The sequence below is a fragment of the Condylura cristata genome, unplaced genomic scaffold (genome assembly GCF_000260355.1).
Source record: "Condylura cristata isolate star-nosed mole 26May11 unplaced genomic scaffold, ConCri1.0 scaffold00007, whole genome shotgun sequence".
Lineage (NCBI taxonomy): Eukaryota > Metazoa > Chordata > Mammalia > Eulipotyphla > Talpidae > Condylura > Condylura cristata.
The window spans coordinates 7,653,760-7,672,826 of record NW_004567108.1 but is presented as its reverse complement, the minus strand read 5'-3'; the positions used below and the strand labels follow the sequence as shown (position 1 = coordinate 7,672,826).

The window sequence follows — 19,067 nt, the reverse complement described above, 5'->3', positions numbered from 1 at the left end:
GTTTTGTTTCTTTATATTCCACCTATGAGTTAAACCATTAGGTATTTGTCTGTTGCCTTTGGACTAATTTTGCTTAGCATAATCCCTTTTAATTCTAGCCGCGTTGTTACTAACAGCTGGAGGTCATTATGCAGTTGTATATATAACATATCTCCCTGATCTACTCCTCTGTGGTTGGGTACTTAGATGTTTCCATAATTTGGCTTTTCTAAATACTGCTGAAATGAACAAATACTCTTTCTTTCTTGCAAAACCAAACTCCATAAGCCATTAAATACTCACTGCTCACTCACCTCCCCTAGAAGTATCTGACAATTATTCAACTTTCTCTCTTTAAAAATTTTACTATTCTAGGTACTTCATAAATGTGAAATCATACAGTATTTGTCCTTTTTCATCTGGCTTGACTTCATTCAATATAATATCCCAATCTTTTATGCGGTAAAATGTATGAGAATTCCTTTCCCATTTAAGGATGACTGATATTCTATTGTATGTTATACTCCATTTTGTTTAACCATTTGATATTTAGGGTGATTCTTCCCTTTGAATATTGTCATTCATGCTACTATAAATATCGATGTATAGACAGATATTCACATATCAGCTTTTCATGTCTTGGTGTAAATACCCAGTAATCAAATGGCTGAGTCAAAGGATAAATCAGTGTTTACTTGTTTGATGAAACAGCACTGTTCCCAGGGAATTTGCATCATTCTATATCCCCAGTAACAATGGCCAGTGTTTTGATTTCTCCACCTTCTCACAAACTTTTGATTTTTTTAAAATAAACATTCTATTGTCATTATAATTCAGTCTTTATAATTCAGTTTTATTCTTTGTGATTTCAAAGGATTGAATGATTTCTTGTAGGTTATCTGCTTTGTTGGTGTACAGTTTTTTTATAGTCAGTTCTATTTATTTTCATAGTGCTCTCTTCCACTTTTCAGATTATTTCTAACTTAAGCAATTTGAGTCTTCTCTCCTTTATCTTTACATTTTAAAAAGATAGGCTTATTAGAAAAAGGAGAAAAAGAAGGCACCTCCCTCATCATAGGTGGGCAGGAGAGTTGCTTCTCCATTTTTGTTGTTGTTATTTTGTGTGTCTGCCTCGCCTGTCATCTTTGTGATCTTCTCACAGAGACAGCTGGGGGTTGAACTGTTCTCCAGCAGACTGATCTGTCTACCCAGAGCAGTCAGAACAAATCAAGTACCAAGCATGATTTCAGTGTGTTTTTCTTTCTTTTATTATTTTTTAAAGGTTTATTTATTTGTGCATACAGAGCTGGGGTGCAGGCCAGAGGTTCATGGGCAGTGAGAGGATTCACCAGAGAGAGAGTGGGGAGCTGAACAGGACGACTGATGAAGTCCACTGCTGAGGGGAGCAGTGGTGGGTCGGGAGAGGTCTGCCGTGCCCTGTGGTCACCTCCTGGACCAGGGATCAAACTCGCACTGAAGCGGCTGTGACCTACTGGCAGCGCTGCGTCCCAACCCATTGTGCCACTAGGAAAGGCCTTAGTGTGTTTTTCTTTAAGCAATTGCTTGCTTGCCAATCACTTCTGTTTTCCTGAGTTTCTAAACGGTTGTTCAGCCAGTTCTTTCTTGTTTTCAGCTTTGTTATGGGAATGAGAACTTGACACTTCTCACCTGTCATTTTACCAATGTCAGGTACATCATTGCTTTTAAGTCATTTAAATCATAATTGCTCTATTATACTTACCTTCTCAGACAAGAGAAATTTCTATCTTAAAATAATTTAAGGCATCAAAAATGCTATCGATTGTCTAGTAGACATTTGTGAAGCAGATATCTCATTCAGGCAAAACATTCTCTCTGCTCACTTTCAACTGTCATCTACAATTTACCTAGCAGCAAGTCTGAAGCTACTTTCTTAATTACAAGAACAGCAATTTCGGATTTTAGTTATCAATATTTTGTTTCGACATCATTCAGGAAGCTAATATTAGAAAGGAAATTTACCTTAGAGGAATTTAGAAGAGCCAGGCTGTAATAAATCTGGATATTGATTTCATTAGTTTAGAAAAGAGTTGGCTTAGTAGAGATGAGTTTGCTCAGGAGTCGTACATGGGGCCCAGCTGCAGAGTCCCAAAATCTCCTTTCCATCAAAGTCACCTTCTCCCCATGCTGTATCCACTACTGCATATTTGTATAGATGCCTCAATCCTCAATCCATCTTCTGAACTCTAAAAATATAGAGATTAGAGTGGAAGTCAGGCTTACTTTTTACTGGAGCCTCGGGGCAAAACTGAGAAGCCCAAGTGTCAGACACTAGAATAATAAGAGTTTTGGGAAATCGTGAGTATTCTGCTCCAGATATAATTGTGTGTTCCCCCAGTAGACTTTATATTTCCGTAGAGTTGTAGCAGTATGAGTGTTCCTGCAAAGCACGTGGCACGTTGGCAGGCTGCTGAAGTGAACGCCCAAAGGGAGTATAAGGCAGGTTGCAAGCATTGGGCGCTGGTATCTCATCTTGTTAGCTCTCAAAAAAGGGAGGAAGTGTGTAATTACAGGCATTCATTAGGGATGTTATTTGAGTTAGGTGTCTGGCATGAAACCAAGGCTCACTTTGAAATGGAAAATGAAAAGACACCACGTGTCAGTCACTGGAAGCAGCAACACAGACGTGAACATTTAGAAGGCAGACAAAGAGGGGAGACTGGAGACTAGGTACATCCAAATACATAGTTAGTAAGCTGGAAGACAAGGCTGAGGACACCAGCCAGAATGTCGATGAGAGACCAAAGACGACAAATTAAAATTTGGAATGAAAATTAAACCAAAGGAAAACCAAGCTTCAGTGTATAATACTAGCGTTTCCAGGGAAGACAGCCAGGAGAATGATAAGGCAGTAGCAAAAACTACAAACTAATAAAATTATTTAAGAATAAGAACAGGTGTTAATCCTTTGATGAGGAATCATAAGAAGTTCCAGGTGCCATTGAGAAATGTTGTCACTTAGATGTGTTATGGTGTAGTTTAGAACTCCAAAACAAAACCATTTGATAAACTCCAAGCATCTCATCAACAATAATAGAGTACAGATGACAATAGAAAACTGTCTTCAAAACTGATAAGAAATGCTATTACTCTTGAAATCTTCAGCTAAATTGGCATTAAAAATGAGGGTGAGATAAAAGTGTGTTATAACAAAAGAATGAGTTCACTATTCAGAGAACCTCACTGGAAAACAACTTAAGATGTTTACTTTTCAGATTGCAATTATTATGTAATGGCCATTCTCTTTTGTCTTACTTTCAAGAGAATTCTATTGGGAATAGAATTTTACTGACTTATCCTTAAGCACTTCTTCCTCTTGCTGCTTCTCATAGATTTGACTATTTTCCCACAGTTTCTCATAGTCTCCCTGTCTCTGCATCTTTTCCTCCAAATAGATGATATTTATTCTTTGAATTCCATGTTGGCCAATTAGTTTGCTTTGGCCATGGGCATGTGGCATGTTAAGGTGTAAACTAGGCGACAGTAGCTGTGACTAATTTGTGACATTGGCTTATAATTTATGAGAGAAACCATCTTCCTAGTGTTTGTCTAGAAAGAATAGAAATATTGGCCTAAGTTTTGATCAGTACTGACTTTGAAGGTAGGAACCGAAGGTAAGTTTGTGGAAAAGCTAAGATGTACTTTTCAGGAAATTAGTTTTAGAAAAAGTGTGAACAGAATCATGAAAATATGGTGGTGGGGGTTTCTGAATATGGCATATAAACTCTCTAATATGTGCATAAGGAAATGCATAAGACAATATATATTAAACATCGTTTAAATTGGAAAAACCAGAAAGGCTAACCTGTAGGATATTTATCAAGTGAAGTATTATGTTGTTAATGAATGATAACTACATGTAGTATATTTCAAAAATTATTTTATATGAAAAATCAAAGTGAAAAAAATCATACACAGGTGTATAAATCTAAATATCAAATGTTATACTACATACTACTTGAATATATATCTGTGGAAAGCTATCTAAAGTAATATTATAAAAATATGCAGAGAATGATAATGATTCCTGGAGAATGAGTTGAAAATTTGATTATGGCAAATGGTTAACCTTGGCTATCAATTGTAAATTTCATATTTTTTTCTCTATAATATAAAATTTGGAACATACACAACAAAATGTTCAAAATGTGGCCCTATATGTATCTATTTATTATTTATTTATTGGATAAGCTACACGTTTACTGCTATAAAAACTCACAGCAAAAGAACCCTCCACAATAAATGTATCATCATTTTCCTTGTCTGTTGGTATTTTTGTCTTGTTTTGGTTTTGAATTTGTCCAAACACCAATCACCAGAGGTTAAAAGAATTAAAAATGATCCGTTAGTTTATATCACTAAGAGTCAGAATTATCACAATTGCTGGATTGAAACCAGTCCAAGTTTATCAGATTAAAACAACAAACATTGAACTCACAATTTATGTAAGTCAGACATTTAGATGGGATTTAACTGGATGCCTGCTTTCAGGTTTCTGAGGTCCCATGTAACTGTCATCAGAGACTGTGCTCTTATCCAAAGTTTCCTTCAGGCAGGTTTTAGTTTCCAGCTTGTTAACATGATTGCTGTTATGTCTCAGTCAGGCTTCAATAGAACAAAATAGCTGGATTACCCCAGGAAAACAGTAAATGCTAGTGTGTCCATGCTAAAGCTACCATTTTTTCCTAGCCTAGTCTTGAAATGACACTTTATACTTCTAGTGCATTCCATTCATTAGACCTGAATAACTATAGCTGGTACATTCATATGAATTTTGGAAACCATTGTCAAGGCACCTTCCAGCATTTCATAGACTTACTACCAGAGACAATTAGCTTCTTCTCTACTTCCAGCTGGAATATTTAGGGAAATAAACTCTTTTGGATTGATGTTCTTCAGCTGTCTATTCTTTCTCCAATTGACTGAAAGAGGAAAGATTCCTATTTTTAAATCACATGGTACCCAGATCAATGAAATGCCAATATTGACAGTTGCTAGCAATATTTTGGGCCCTAATAAAAACACAGCATTCGGCCCTCCCTGGTGGCGCAGCGGGTTAAAGCACAGCACTGAGAATCTAAAGCCGCTTCCTCATGAGTTCAATTCCCGCCTGCCCCGGAGGTGACCACATGGCGTGGCAGACCTCTCCTGACCCGCCCGCTGCTCCCCTCAGCAGTGTATTTCGTTGATCTGCCTGTTCTGCACTCCACTCTGTCTCTGGTGAATTCTCTCACCCTCCACATCTCTGGCCTGTATCCTAGTTCTGTATGCACAAATAAAATAAAATCTTTAAAAAAAAAAAAAAACAAAAACACAGCATTCAAGTAAAGACATCATGTGTTTGACAGGAGAGGTTTTAACCATGAATGTTTTGGTGAATGCTGCAAATCTAAAAAAATATGTCTGAGGTTGTCTCAATGCTTTTGAAAAAGAACCGGAGTAAAACTTTGTTGATTCATGAATAAATACAGACATACGAGTCAATATTCAGAATCTACAATAGCGCCTTGAAAAAATATAAAAATACTTGATAGGCTTACTAGACATATTGACACAAAAGTTATCATCACACCACACCTAACAAAATAATGGCTCAGGAAAATTATTTTTATGGACTTTCTGCATTCACATATTTATACAGCCTAATTGTGTGTGTGTGTTTGTGTGTGTGTGTGTGTGTGTGTGTGTGTGTGTAGTGGCTAACACTTACAAAATTACAAATTTAATTAAAGGCTTTTGTTATTTATATTGTTTTATTGGTTTGTTATTATCAATAAATGTATTTAATAGATATGTTTCTAACATCAATTATAAATTGATAACATGTCCATTACATTTATTAATATTCATTTAACATAGTTGAATAGTCCTTATAGGAATTTAATATTGTGGCAAACTATTTTTTTTTATTTTCAATTACATTTATTATCAGTATGCCAAAAAATGTATTCCTTAATATAAGATAATAAGATTTATAGAATCAAGAACCTGGCTAGTGATACATGATAAATATATCAATACTCTTTGTCATAGCTTGTACATATCACTAAGTTTTAGTCTGTTGTTTAAAATAATGACTATATCCATGAGTCCCCCACATTCTTTTCTCTCTATTCACTTTAAATTATTGTACTTTATATTTTAGCTTCATGTGTTCCTTGTGGAGGGAGAAATTGGTTTTTGTACTAACACTTGACCAATTCAATTTTGCTCAATATAGGAATGCAAACTTGACATTCCTTGTCTAACTTTTGTTTTCATATGGATGTAGAATTAACAAAATATTTTACATCCAGCTATCTACAAATTATTTAATGTGGACCATTTTACATTTACATTTGTGTAATCTAGTGTTTAATTACTAAATATGTACTAATAATTAAGAAAGTGTTCACTACATTGCTTAATATAATGTGCATTTGACTAGATGGTCTTAATATTTTAAATGTACTTCTTATAATATTGTGATTGGATACATTATTATCATCCACTAAATTCCATGTTTTTCAGAGCACTACCAGCTGTATGTTCCTGAGTCAGCACAAGTTGGTTCAGCTGTTGGGAAAATCAAGGCAAATGACGCAGACACAGGTTCAAATGCCGACATGACCTACTCCATCATTAATGGTGATGGCATTGGGGTGTTCTCCATCTCCACTGACAAAGAGACCAGAGAGGGAATCCTTTCCTTGAAGAAGGTAAGAAGAATAGATTGTCTGTGATTTAGGCAACTCACCCATTTTTCCATGAATGGAAATTGGCAGACGAAGGACTCCTCCACTTCATCAGTATTAAAATAGCCCATCTTCCAAGTGGGAATTCATCTTTGAAATGTAACTGCATTGTAATTACAAGTGTTTACTCTTCAGATCATGTTGTGTGAGTTACATTCTGTTACAGTGGGAAAATCTGAGATTGGACATGCTATGAAGGCACAGTGATGGGGTTACACTAACCCCATCTTTCTTTCCAGATAACAGAGTTAGCATAAATGCCTCTCTTTTGGATGTCACTGCCTGATGTTGTATTAAGCTGAGTAACATGAAGGGCTTTTTAACTGATGAAAAAGACTTCTGCACGTTAATGATCACTCATTAGGAGACAGAATTTGATCTGACAGGATCCATGAAGACTGCTTTTGGAAAACATTGACTTTATCCCCCCCCCTTTTTTTTAAATATTCCAAAGAGTATGTCATTGGGTTGAAACTGCTCCTGTTTGTTTCTAATAGAACATAATACCTTCTAATAGTACATAATATCTCATGTCCTTACAAAAACAAAGTATAACACAAGTAATTGTCAAAGAATTTAAATATAGTACCCGGTGCAGTATCTCTGTCTTTTAATGTTCAATGATTTCAGGTGAGAAATTTAGTAACATTCAGACCATTTGGAGTACATTGGCTTTTTTTTTTTTTTTTTTCAGAAATACTGGAGTAGAATTAAGGAATTGGTCTTTTTAACAAGTAGTCTTGATGATTCCACTAAAATATTTTTAGAATATAGACTGAGAAACCATATTATGATGTGCCTCTAATTATATAGAAGTAAATCTACCTACTTGCCAGTTATCTATCTAGTTTGTAATGATTTTCTATGTGAATTACATATCATCACATTATTTTTTCTAATAATCAGTGTACACTGATTTAAAATTGATAATTCTCTCATCTTCTGGATGCCACATGGTAGAACATACAGTGTGTGCATATTTGAAGACCACAAGTCATCAAGTAAAATCTGCTTTGTCTACGTAAAATACTGATGTCTTTGTCTAAAATATTTCCTCATTTTAATCTTGCTTTTCTGAGGTTATGCAACCATAGGTCAAAATGTGGTAGTGAGAAGTCAATTTCGATAGCACTTTTTAATGGATATAAGTATTTTGAGTGTTTCCATGTGACAATTGTACTTCTAGATGAGCCATTCAAGGTTGAGAAGAACCAGATTTCACAATGATCTGCATACAGTTTCTAATTTATGGTGGTATACAGAGGGCTTTCAAATATCACTTATTTCTAGATCAGTAATAAAAAAAAAGTTCTCTAAAGAGGAGTTATACATTGTTATTGAGAAAAATATAGGATAATTGAAAATGTCTTATATTCAGTAATGATTAAAAACAGGCTAAATGTGTTATGTATTTAGTTATATAAAGATAATAAGGATGAGAATTCTAGAATGAGAAAACAAAGGGTATAGATTGCATATTTAATGCCATATAATGCCAAAATAGCATCATTTAATCAAGAGGAACCAAGTTGGAGGGAACAAGAACACATAGTCTCGGGGGCCCTCCCTGGTGGTACTGTGGATTGGAGCACCAAGAAGCTAAGCCAAGCTGCAGCCCACTTCTGTGAGTTTGATCCATGACCAGGAGGTGATCCATATGGCAGGGCAGACCTCTCCTGACCTGCCCAATGCTCCCCTCAGCAGTGTACTTTGTGGATCATCTGTTCTGCTCCCTATTCTGCTTCTGTTGAATCCTCTCCCAGGCCCTGCACCTCTGGCTGTACCTCATTTCTGTATGCTTGGATAAATAAATCTTAAAAAAAAGAAGAAGAACATAGTCTTACTGAACTTTACTCAATAAAGAATGATTAAAGTTATCTAAATAGAAATGACTAGGTCTCAGTAGATATAATGTTCTGATTAACTGATGTAAGCTACATGAAGACAACACTGCTTATCTGCTTATCTCACCAATTCAGTCTCAACTTTAGTGTGTTTTCTTACACAGAGAAAGCATTCAATAAGTATTAGAGTAGCTATTGGATGTGGATATGTATAAAATTATCAGGTGAGGATAAGTGTCTGCTTTTAATTCTTGAATGATTTCCTCACTTAGGAAATGAACTTTGAAGTCTTAGAGAAACCAACATTTAGGAAAAGAAGAAAACAGCAAAGAAAAAGGCTTCTTGAAGAAACAGGAAAGTATTTTCCAAAGGAAGGCTATAGAGGAGAAAGATAGTGATTAAAAATGTGAAATAATATAGAAATTAAAAATAATTTAAGATTATAAATATTAATTGGGTTTGATAATAAAAAGAGGACAGTGTAATTGGCCCTAGCAGTTTTCAGCTGATTATCATCATCATCATCATTATCATCACAAATAACAGTAACATGAATTAATATTTTTGATTGTTTCATCTATGTCAGGTGGATTGTAAATATCTTTCCCAAGCCTTGATTAAGTGAGTACAAATATTATAATCCTTTAAATCTTGCCAGGATATGATGATATAAGGCGTGTCATTATCCAAACAAGAAACGGAATCACAGCTAACAGAATGGAATCAAAGAGAGATAAAGAATTATACTCAAATAGAATATATATAACATCATACTCAATGGTGAAAAACTGAAAATATTTTCTATACTATCAGGAAAAAGTCAAGGACGTCCACTCTCATCATTGTTATTCAGTATAGTATATAATGTTCAAGGCATAATTAATTAGGCAAGAAAAAGATATGAAAGGAATCCAAATTAGAAAAGATGAGCTGAAATGATTTCTATTTAGAGATGACATAATAACATATAGAACATGAAAGTCTCTACCAAAAACTAACAGAAATAATATATAAATAAAATAAAGTTGCAGGATACAAAATCAGTACTGAAAAATCTATTGTATGTCTGTATACAGTGAATTGAAGGAAAGAGAAATTAAGAGAACGGTCCCATTTACAATTTGATAAACAGTGATAAAATTCCTGAAAGTAAACTTAACAAAAGTGGATGAGAATGTGGAGAAAGAGGAACACTCACTGCTGGTAGGAATTAAACAGGTGTAGCATGCATGGAAACTGATACGGGTCATCCTGGCATAACTCAATAGACATACCATGTGATCCAGCAGGACCACTCATGGCTATATACCAAAAGAATAGGAAAACAATACAAAAAAAGAAAATTCAGACTCTCACCTTCCCATTCTTCACAGTAACCAAAACGCAGGACACAAGCTAAATACCATGAGTAAAAGACCTGATGAAGAAATTGTGGGATATGTAGAAAATGGAATATGTTCCAAACGGAATGTCCTTTTAGGCCAAAATGAATGGCTCTTGCCAGGTGATGCTAAGTGAACTAAGGGAGAAAATGGAAGATAAGATGGATGATTTCGTTCATTTATGGAATATAAATACCCAAAGAAAACAAACTGGGAAAATAACTCTTAGACTCTGTGAAGGCTATAATAGGTACAGAAGGGAAGGGGGGACCAAGTAGAGACAGAAAAAATGATGTGGTGTAAAATGGTAGTGTCAGCACTGGAGCTTTGGGGGGCTGAGTGAAACAAGCACATGTGGAAGGAAGCTGTACTCCCCAATGACTTCATATGGAAATGAGTGGAAAATAGTATATGTTTAGAAAGGAAAGCTCTGTGGTGTTAGAGACAGCATTGTAAGAAACTTGGCCATTCCCTTACAAAAGCAGACAGTGGCCCTCTCTGATGGTGCAACAGGTTAGAGCACAGCTCTGCAAGCCAGCTGCAGCCACTTCAGTGTGACTTTGAACCCCAGCCCTGGATGTGACCCACATCCTCTCCTGACCCGCCCACTGCTTCCCTCAGAAATATATTTCATTTATCTGCCTGTTCTGCTCCCCACTTTGTCTCTGGTGAATCCTCTCACCGCCCCTGCACCTCTGGCCTGTACCCCAGTTCTGAGTGCATAAATAAATAAATAAACCTTAAAAAAAGAAAGAAAAAAAAGAAAATCAGACAGCAGGGAGAAGCTAATGATTGCAAATAAGTTGCAATGATCTAGCTGGAATCTGTGCATTCTTGCCTATTAATGTACTGTGATCTTTATAAAGAAGTTAAGCATATTTGCTAAAAAGAGAACAAAGTCTTGGCTCTTCATCATTTATATATGCACACATCATATATATATATATATGTATATATATATATATATACATATATATACAAACATATATGCTCATATGTATTTGATATATTCCATACATATGCATATATGTAAAGAAAACACTAACACATCTCATTTACACACACACATGTGATCTGAAATAAAAATTAATGGCAGATTCAGTACAATGGGGTTTTCCCATCTCGCATGACAGCAATTACTTTAATTATGTCTGATGAAAATAAAGGCAAAATAGTATACATACATGTCTGAGCACATATATTTATTTATCATTATTCATTCTTTATTGCACACACACATACATGGATATTTTCAGGATAAGGATAATGCAGTTGTATAAACGGTAGTGGCGGTGTGCCAAAAATTATATGTATTATTGAATTCAAATTGTTCATGTTTTTCTCTGAATATATTTTCTAGGCTTTCTCAGTCTAGATGCATTAATGTTTTCTTATTTTTAAGATTTATGCATTTATACATACAGAATAGGGGTACAGGCCACAGGTGTGGGGTGGTGATGAGAGGATTCACAGAAACAGAGTGGGGAGCAGAAGAGGCAAATCTACTGAAATGCACTGCTGAGGGGAGCAGCGGAGAGACAGGAGAGGTCTGCTGCGCCATGTGGGTCACCCCCCTGGCCAGGATCCAACTCATGCTGCAGTGGCTGCTATAGCTTCATAGTGCTGTGCTTTAACCCATTGTGCCACCAGGGAGGATCACAGTAATGTTTTCATTCATCTAATTGTTTGATCCTTCAGATTGAGATTTTCAGTCTGAGGCTTGCTTTATCACTCTTGTTTGTGTTATAAATAATTGCAATTTGAAAATGAAATTGTGTAATTCAAAGGATTTTGACCTTTAAGAGATACTGGCTGAGATGACGACCATGGATAAAACAGTCCTTTAAAATCAGTTCCTTACTACATCTCTACAGCACCTCACCTCAGCCAGCAAGGCAGAACAGCCTATCTCCCCGAAGATCAAAATCAGTGCTTCTCAATAAATCAGTTTGCAGGAGCGTCTGCACATTCCTGTCCATATCAGTCCTTCATCAGAAAATTGCCTAGTGAATTCACTGGCCCATAGTCTGGTACATTGTAAATACACTTTGATAACTTTCATTCTTTCTCTAATGGAGCCTGACTTGGTGGAAAGAGGAAAGCAGATAAGGATGAATGCAAGTTGATGCAGTCTTTCCTTTGACAATGTGCTGGCTGGTGAAGTGCTTCCTCTTTGCAGACTTTCTCACAGTCTCTTCTGCAGGTCCTATAAGATGTGTACTCTTGATAGCAGTTGTTTTACATATGTGTATGTACATATGGATATACAATTATGGTATTATTCTGTACATGTTTCATAATTTACACACATAATATGTAGTATGTATGTATTTCTTCTCTCTTTTTTCTGTCTATTTCCCCTCTATTTGCACCAAATGTATATTTTTTTCTGGAAAAGTAGATATTTATACACACACACATATACATATACATTTTTTACATCATTCTTCCTTTTGAACATTTTTTTCATCTCAGGTGTAATCCCCATGGACTTCCCACCACCAATTCACCATGTATTTACACCAGATTTAAATGATCCTTTCCAGACTCCTCCAAGTGATTATTTTGCTCCCCATCCCCTCTTGACTCTGTGGTATTCAGTTCACCCATAAACACACTATCAGGTCACAGGCACATGCTCTTATACATCTTTTTGGTAATATACGTCCCCCTCTGTCATCAGTCAAGGATGATTATTTTTCATCCTCATGTTACCTTTGTAGGATGAAGTTTTTGGCACCACTCAGTCATCAATATCTTCCATGATCATTTCTGTGGTACATCTCATGGCAGGTATTTTACTAATTTCTCTCTCTAGGAAAGATCAATTTCCTGGTCCTCTTATAGGTCTGACAGGGAAGGATGGTTGCATATGATTAGTTTTCCTGAAGTGCACGGATACTCCCCATGAATGTATATCTACATGAGCCACACATGTATTGCTGTTTACAGTAGTTGTTAACATTTTTTAAAGATTTATTTATTTATGCATCCAAGAACTGGGGTACAGGCCAGAAGTGGGAGGATGTGAGGATTCACCAGAGACAAAGTGGAGAGCAGAACAGGAAGACTGACTGAAATCCACTGCTGAGGGGAGCAGCAGGCAAGACAGGAGAGGTCTGCTCTGACATGTGGGTCAGCTCCCTGGCGGGTCATCAAACGCCTGCTGCAGCGGCTGGGGACAGCTTTATAGTACTGCACTTAAACCCCTTGCTCCACCAGGGAGGGACCAGTTGTTAAATATTTTTGCAACCTGGTACTTTGTGTTTGTATTTCCCTGCCATTTCTGCAATGTGTAAGGATCATTATCCCATGTCATTTAACAAATGATTTTTTAAGTGTAAAAAGATTAAGCTGCAGGGCCCTCCCTGGTGGTGCGGGTTAAAGCACAGCACTGAGAAGCCACTTCCGCATGAGTTCAATTCCCGCCTGCCCCGGAGGAGATCCACATGGCGAGGCAGACCTCTCCTGACCCGCCTGCTGCTCCCCTCAGCAGTGTACTTCGTAGATCTGCCTGTTTTGCTCCCCACTCTGTCTCTGGTGAAGCCTCTTACCACCCCTGAGCCTCTGGCCTGTATCCCAGCTCTATATGCACAAATAAATAAAATCTTAAAAAAAAAAAAAAAGATTAAGCTGCAAAAACATATTTGAAAAATTTGAAGGTAACTCTAAGAGGGAAAAAAAATGAAGCACTTTCAATTATAATCATACTAGGTCATTACTTATTTATTACATACATATACTTACATGCATACACATCTGCATATGACATATATAGAATGAACACACACACCTATATATATTCTAGGTTTGCTTATTTTTTTCCAAAACGGCACATTTTGGGGTGACACAATTTTGCTTCCCTCTAGGTGGTTGTTTTTAAATTGTTCTATATCATTACTTTGCCTTGTGTTGAGTGACAGACTACAAATCAAGATATTCCCTGCCTTTGGATTTTAGAATTGGGCACTGGAAAACACAAAGAGCAATAAATAAGGTGTCTGAACCCAAAGCAAATGCAAGCATAGGCACGCATATTGGTGCATGTTGTATATAATATGGAGTAGCTATTTATTCCTAATGAACTATTTACAATAACTGAATATTTATTAGGATTATATTAACAAAAAGTCCAACCGAATGGCAGTCTTTATTGTAAGATTCTTATATCTCCTCCCACTCAGCCAGAAGTTAAACTTTCAATTCAGTGAAATCCATCACTTTATTTCTAATAACTTCTGACAGAGAAGTGCTATTGGGCAGCTTTTGTTCTTATTATTCATCTATAGGCTTGGCAATAAGCCTGTAGTGTTACAACAGTTGAAACTGTCTTGACTGTTAATTGACTGTCTTTAACATATATATTTCTGCAATATGATTTTGTGTCCTAGTCGGAAATGGTGATTTTCTGAACTATCCTGATGAGTTAAGTTATCCACATCAATAGGCTACGAATAAGTTTTCATGTATACAGGTGCAGTGAAATGTATAGCTACACACACATATGGTTATATTTAACTATTTCAAAATAACATAATATAAAAATTTATAAATATATATTGTGTTTATTCATTATTTGAAATAAAATATTTTCATTTACCTCTGTCTTCAAATGACAGCAGGTAAAGAAGTAATATTTGTGTTAATATTCTTGAAATAAATACATTAAATGACATTTATCTTTATGCAGAGAAAATTTATAGAAAGAAAATTTAGACATGTGCTGTACTCTTCACAGAATGTTTCACCATTCATAAGACATCTCTGGAAAGTTTCACAAACCTTGGGATAAGAAAGTCTAGCTGAAGAAATACTGTTCAAATCTATGCCATTTTTCTAATGTTATTTCAAAATACATGTTTTTTTTTTTAAACAAAACCAATAATGTTGGTCACTATTCTAGGACTTTTGCATGATTGAAGTAATAAATTTGATTGAATAAAATGTTTATATTCTATAATTATAATTCTATAGTCTGCTTTCTGTAAGTGAAAAATGTGGTGATGATATAAGACAAAATACACAAGGAGGGGTCATAAGTTTCTTTTCCTAATATGTAGCAAAATAAAATTTTAGAATTTTCTTGAAGTACAATTCACATAGCAATTTGGATGAATATATTTGGTATTCTTCTACTTATAATGGTTAAGTAGTTCCAGACATAGATATACTAGTGTGATTAAATGAATGAAAGAAGAGATTAATGAGAAACAATTTAAAAAGTATCAAATATGTAGAGCTGGCTGGAAAATGACTGATGGGAAGGATAATTACTATCTACAGTTATATGCAATGTGTTAATATCAAAAAGGAGAGTGTTATAAGTTAGAGAGAGCAGTGAAATGTAAAAGTAATTACTAAGAGTAATAAGATGAAATTAAGAAACTAAAACTTAAGATGAAATTAGAGTGAACTCATTGACAGTGAGCTACATCAAGATCTTGAACAGTAACTAAAGAAAAGTAAGAGCTGCCACTGTCCCCGGAAGTTAAAATTACAGCCAGAATAAGCACATCACGCAGAGGGAGATTTGATAAAAGAATTTGCATAGAAAGCATTTCATCTTCTTAGCTTGGTGAGTCGGTGATTTAAGACAATTATAAAGATGATCAGAGTTCTAGTGTCAAGAATTAATGAAATTAAAAATAACAAAGTCATAAACGCATTTTCAGTGTTAGAATGCTCAGAAAGAAGATGCATGAAAGTTTCTTTTAGTAGTGAGGGTTCTCATATTACACTAAAAGTCTTTTGATCTTTAGTTCGTCAATTTGGAATATTTCAGGACACCATTTTGGTGTTAATTAGATTTCACACATTATAGACGAGTGTTTCAGGGTATAACCCTATAGAATCCCAAAGCCTGTGTTCAGATACTGAGTTCACCAATTATAGGGCGATGACTATGAGCAAGTTTCTTAACTTCTCTGTGCCTTTTTCTCATTTGTAAATGAGAAGCAATTGTATAATACCTCAAAGTGTCATTGTGGTGACTAAAACAGTAATGTATGTTGATTATTTAGGTCATACTTAGGTGTTAACTATCAGTATATATAGTTTTAAAGATTTATTCATTTATGCACACAGAACTGGGGTACAGGCCAGAGGTGCAAGGGTATTGAGAGGATTCACCAGAGACAGAGTGGGCAGCAGAACAGGCTGAATGATGAAGTACAGTGCTGAGGCGAGCAGTGGGCAGGTCAGAAGAAGTCTGCCGCACCATGTGGGTCACCTCTTGGGTGGGGATCGAACTCATGCTGAAGTGGCTTTAGGTTCTTAGTAGCTGTACCACCAGGGAGGGCCCAACTATCGATATTTTTAAAGTAATATAAAAACTTTCTTCAAAGTAACCTATGTACCAGCACTTTTCTGTATTCTAAACATAGCCATACTTGAGGTTTTAGTAAGAGCTATTAATCACCTACCCTGTACTAGGAATTATGCCAGGTACCTGAAATATGAAGATGAATTAGATAATATTCTTCCTCTTAGGGAAAACTGAGTAGACATGATACATTGTTATAATACAAGATGTCAAATTCTAATGGTATAGGTTTACTTAGATTGTTATGAACTCAAATAAAAAAAGGCCAATTTTTCAAAGATGAAAGAAGGTCAGATTTTTTTTTTTTTTACATGGCAGACTACTTTTAAGCATGCATGGAGCAATATGCACCAAACGCTCCAGAAAATAAAAGTGACTCAAGGGTTTAATATCCAATTAGATTACTCTTCATATCTGGAGATTATAAATAAACAATTTTAAAGAATAAAAATGAGGGAAACCGTCTTAGGAAATGTATAATCAAACCAAAGGATTAGTAGTTATTGAAGGAAAATGACAAACCGAACACTGTGCAGATAAAATCAGCATCAGAGTGATGGATCAGGATGAAAATAACATATGTCTCAAAAGGGTAGAAATAGGACCTATAGTAAGAAGAAAATAAGAGTACAAAGGATGCAAACTGATTGTTTTATTAGTACTTAGAATCAAAGAATGTAAGTCAAAACCACTACATCAAGTATTAGATCTTTAATCATAATTTAGAAATAAATACTTAAAATATTTATATGAAAGTGAAGTGGGAGAAAATAGAAACATTTCTTTTAAAAATCAGTTTTATGTAGGGTACTAATGAATACTTTTAAAGGAAATATAGGTCAAGCATTACTTAAATTTAAAAATAGAGAGGTGGTCACTAGAACCAAATAGATCATTTTTCTAAATAACAGAAAATACTCCATAAAGTTGTTCCCTTACCCTGAAAGTCCAGGGTTGTGCCAAAAGTTAGAAAAGGGTAAGGAATAGATTATACCCATGAACCTCCAAAGAGCTCAGTCTTGCCAAATGTCAGACTTCCTGTTAACAGAGCTACAGAGAAAACATTTCTGTTATTTTAAGCTAGCCAGTTTGTTTTAGCTTGCTGTGGACATCCTTCGGAAACTAATGTGATGAAATTAACTTAAAAATCAGCTCGCCAGAAAGGACCAGGGAGCGGGGGTGGGAGGAATAAGAATAATGAATGTCTCTGGTATATGTACCAGAGACATTTTATGGGGGTGAAGTGGGGAGTGGGGTAAAAAATGGGGAGTGCACAGTACTGTGGTGATGGCACACAGGTGAATTGTGATGAGAAGCCCATGGGGATTACAACTGAGATGGAAAAAGGCACAAAATGATGTAAAAATAAACTATTGCAACAATGAAAAATATATTTTAAAAAGCAGCTCACATATTAAACAGTCTCACCTGTGAATACAAGTGGGAACATCCAAGCATCATTCCAGTAAAATGAAGCACATCACAAGGGAGGTTATTTCAGGAATGCTTGGATGGTTCAGTATTAGTACAACAGGTCTCTTAGAGAGAGGCATCTTTTATTTGTCTCACACTTTTTGATATAAGCAATGGCATATGGTCAAATCCAATTTTAATTTTCTATGACTGGAGTCGCCAATACAGATGGATGTCATATCAGTTGGTATTTACCTATTGTTTTATTTGATTTGATCTGGTTACCACTAATATTTGACTTATCTGATTACCCACCATGAGGTTGTACCACTGCTGGATAAAATATAAGACACCTAGTGGAATTCCAATTTCAGAGAAATTAATTTCTCAGTATAAGTATGTCCCCTGTGATAATGGGCACATGTTCTAATAAATGTAATCTTTGTTTATCCTAAATTCAAACAGCTGATCATTCAACATTTCAACTTACTGAATTTGGCAACACAAAATATAGCAAGTATTTAGAATGAGCATCAATAATAAGGTAGTTTTTACTATAATTGTAACATGAACAAGGATTTACCACCTATTATTTATAAACATAATCTTGCAATATCAAGGATCAATAACTAGGTATAATTTCTTCTCAGTTGTTCCATACTAGCAACTCAGCACTCCCACTTTCTCTTCATAAATAAGGTTGTTAAGATATTTCCATTTGCATTAATTCATTCGCTTTGAAATTCCTGGTCCAACCTTAAATAATCCTCTCATTCCTTAGTGGCTCCAGATGGGTCCCTATGCATCCATCTGCTAGTCCTGGCAAACAAGTCTCTCAAAATAATTTTCCCTGCCTGGGGTAGTTAAATATATATTAGGTGATCGTAAACATGAAGCCGTGTGTCCACATAAACAGCCTGCACCTTAGCAGGAGGGAACCGTGTGTTAAGACAAATAACACCTAACTTGCCAAGGGACCTGGTAAAAAATAGAAAAAGGCATGCCTGTCATCTTGAATGCACAGCTTGACAGTAATATCTGATAGGGTAGCGGTAGCCAAAACTACCTCACAAATGTCATCGAGAGGCAGAAGGATGAACAACCTACAACTGTAAATAAATAAAGATGTATGTTTCATGGTCCCATGTGATCATGAGAAAGCTATGTTCAACATCTCTAGTAAAGTATGCATAATCTGTAATTTTTAAATTTTAATGTTTCCAACACTCATGTTCAAGCAAAAGAAGTACACTCATATTAGCCTATCAGGCCATATGCTGATTATAAATAATGACATTAATTTTAAATAAATAGCAAACCTGCCAAATTGTTGTTTTCCATGATGAACGTGCCC

The 19,067-nt window shown here is 35.5% G+C and overlaps 1 protein-coding gene across 6 annotated transcripts in view; it reads left to right on the top strand.

Moving 5' to 3' along the window:
- Window positions 1-19,067, top strand: part of CDH18 (cadherin 18, type 2) — a 658,667-nt gene that overhangs the window by 574,379 nt on the left and 65,221 nt on the right. For all 6 annotated transcript variants that reach the window (XM_012721823.1, XM_012721820.1, XM_012721821.1 and 3 more), the window contains one exon: window positions 6,529-6,716. In XM_012721823.1, the coding sequence (XP_012577277.1) occupies window positions 6,529-6,716 (188 nt within the window). The remainder of the gene's footprint in view (window positions 1-6,528; window positions 6,717-19,067) is intronic.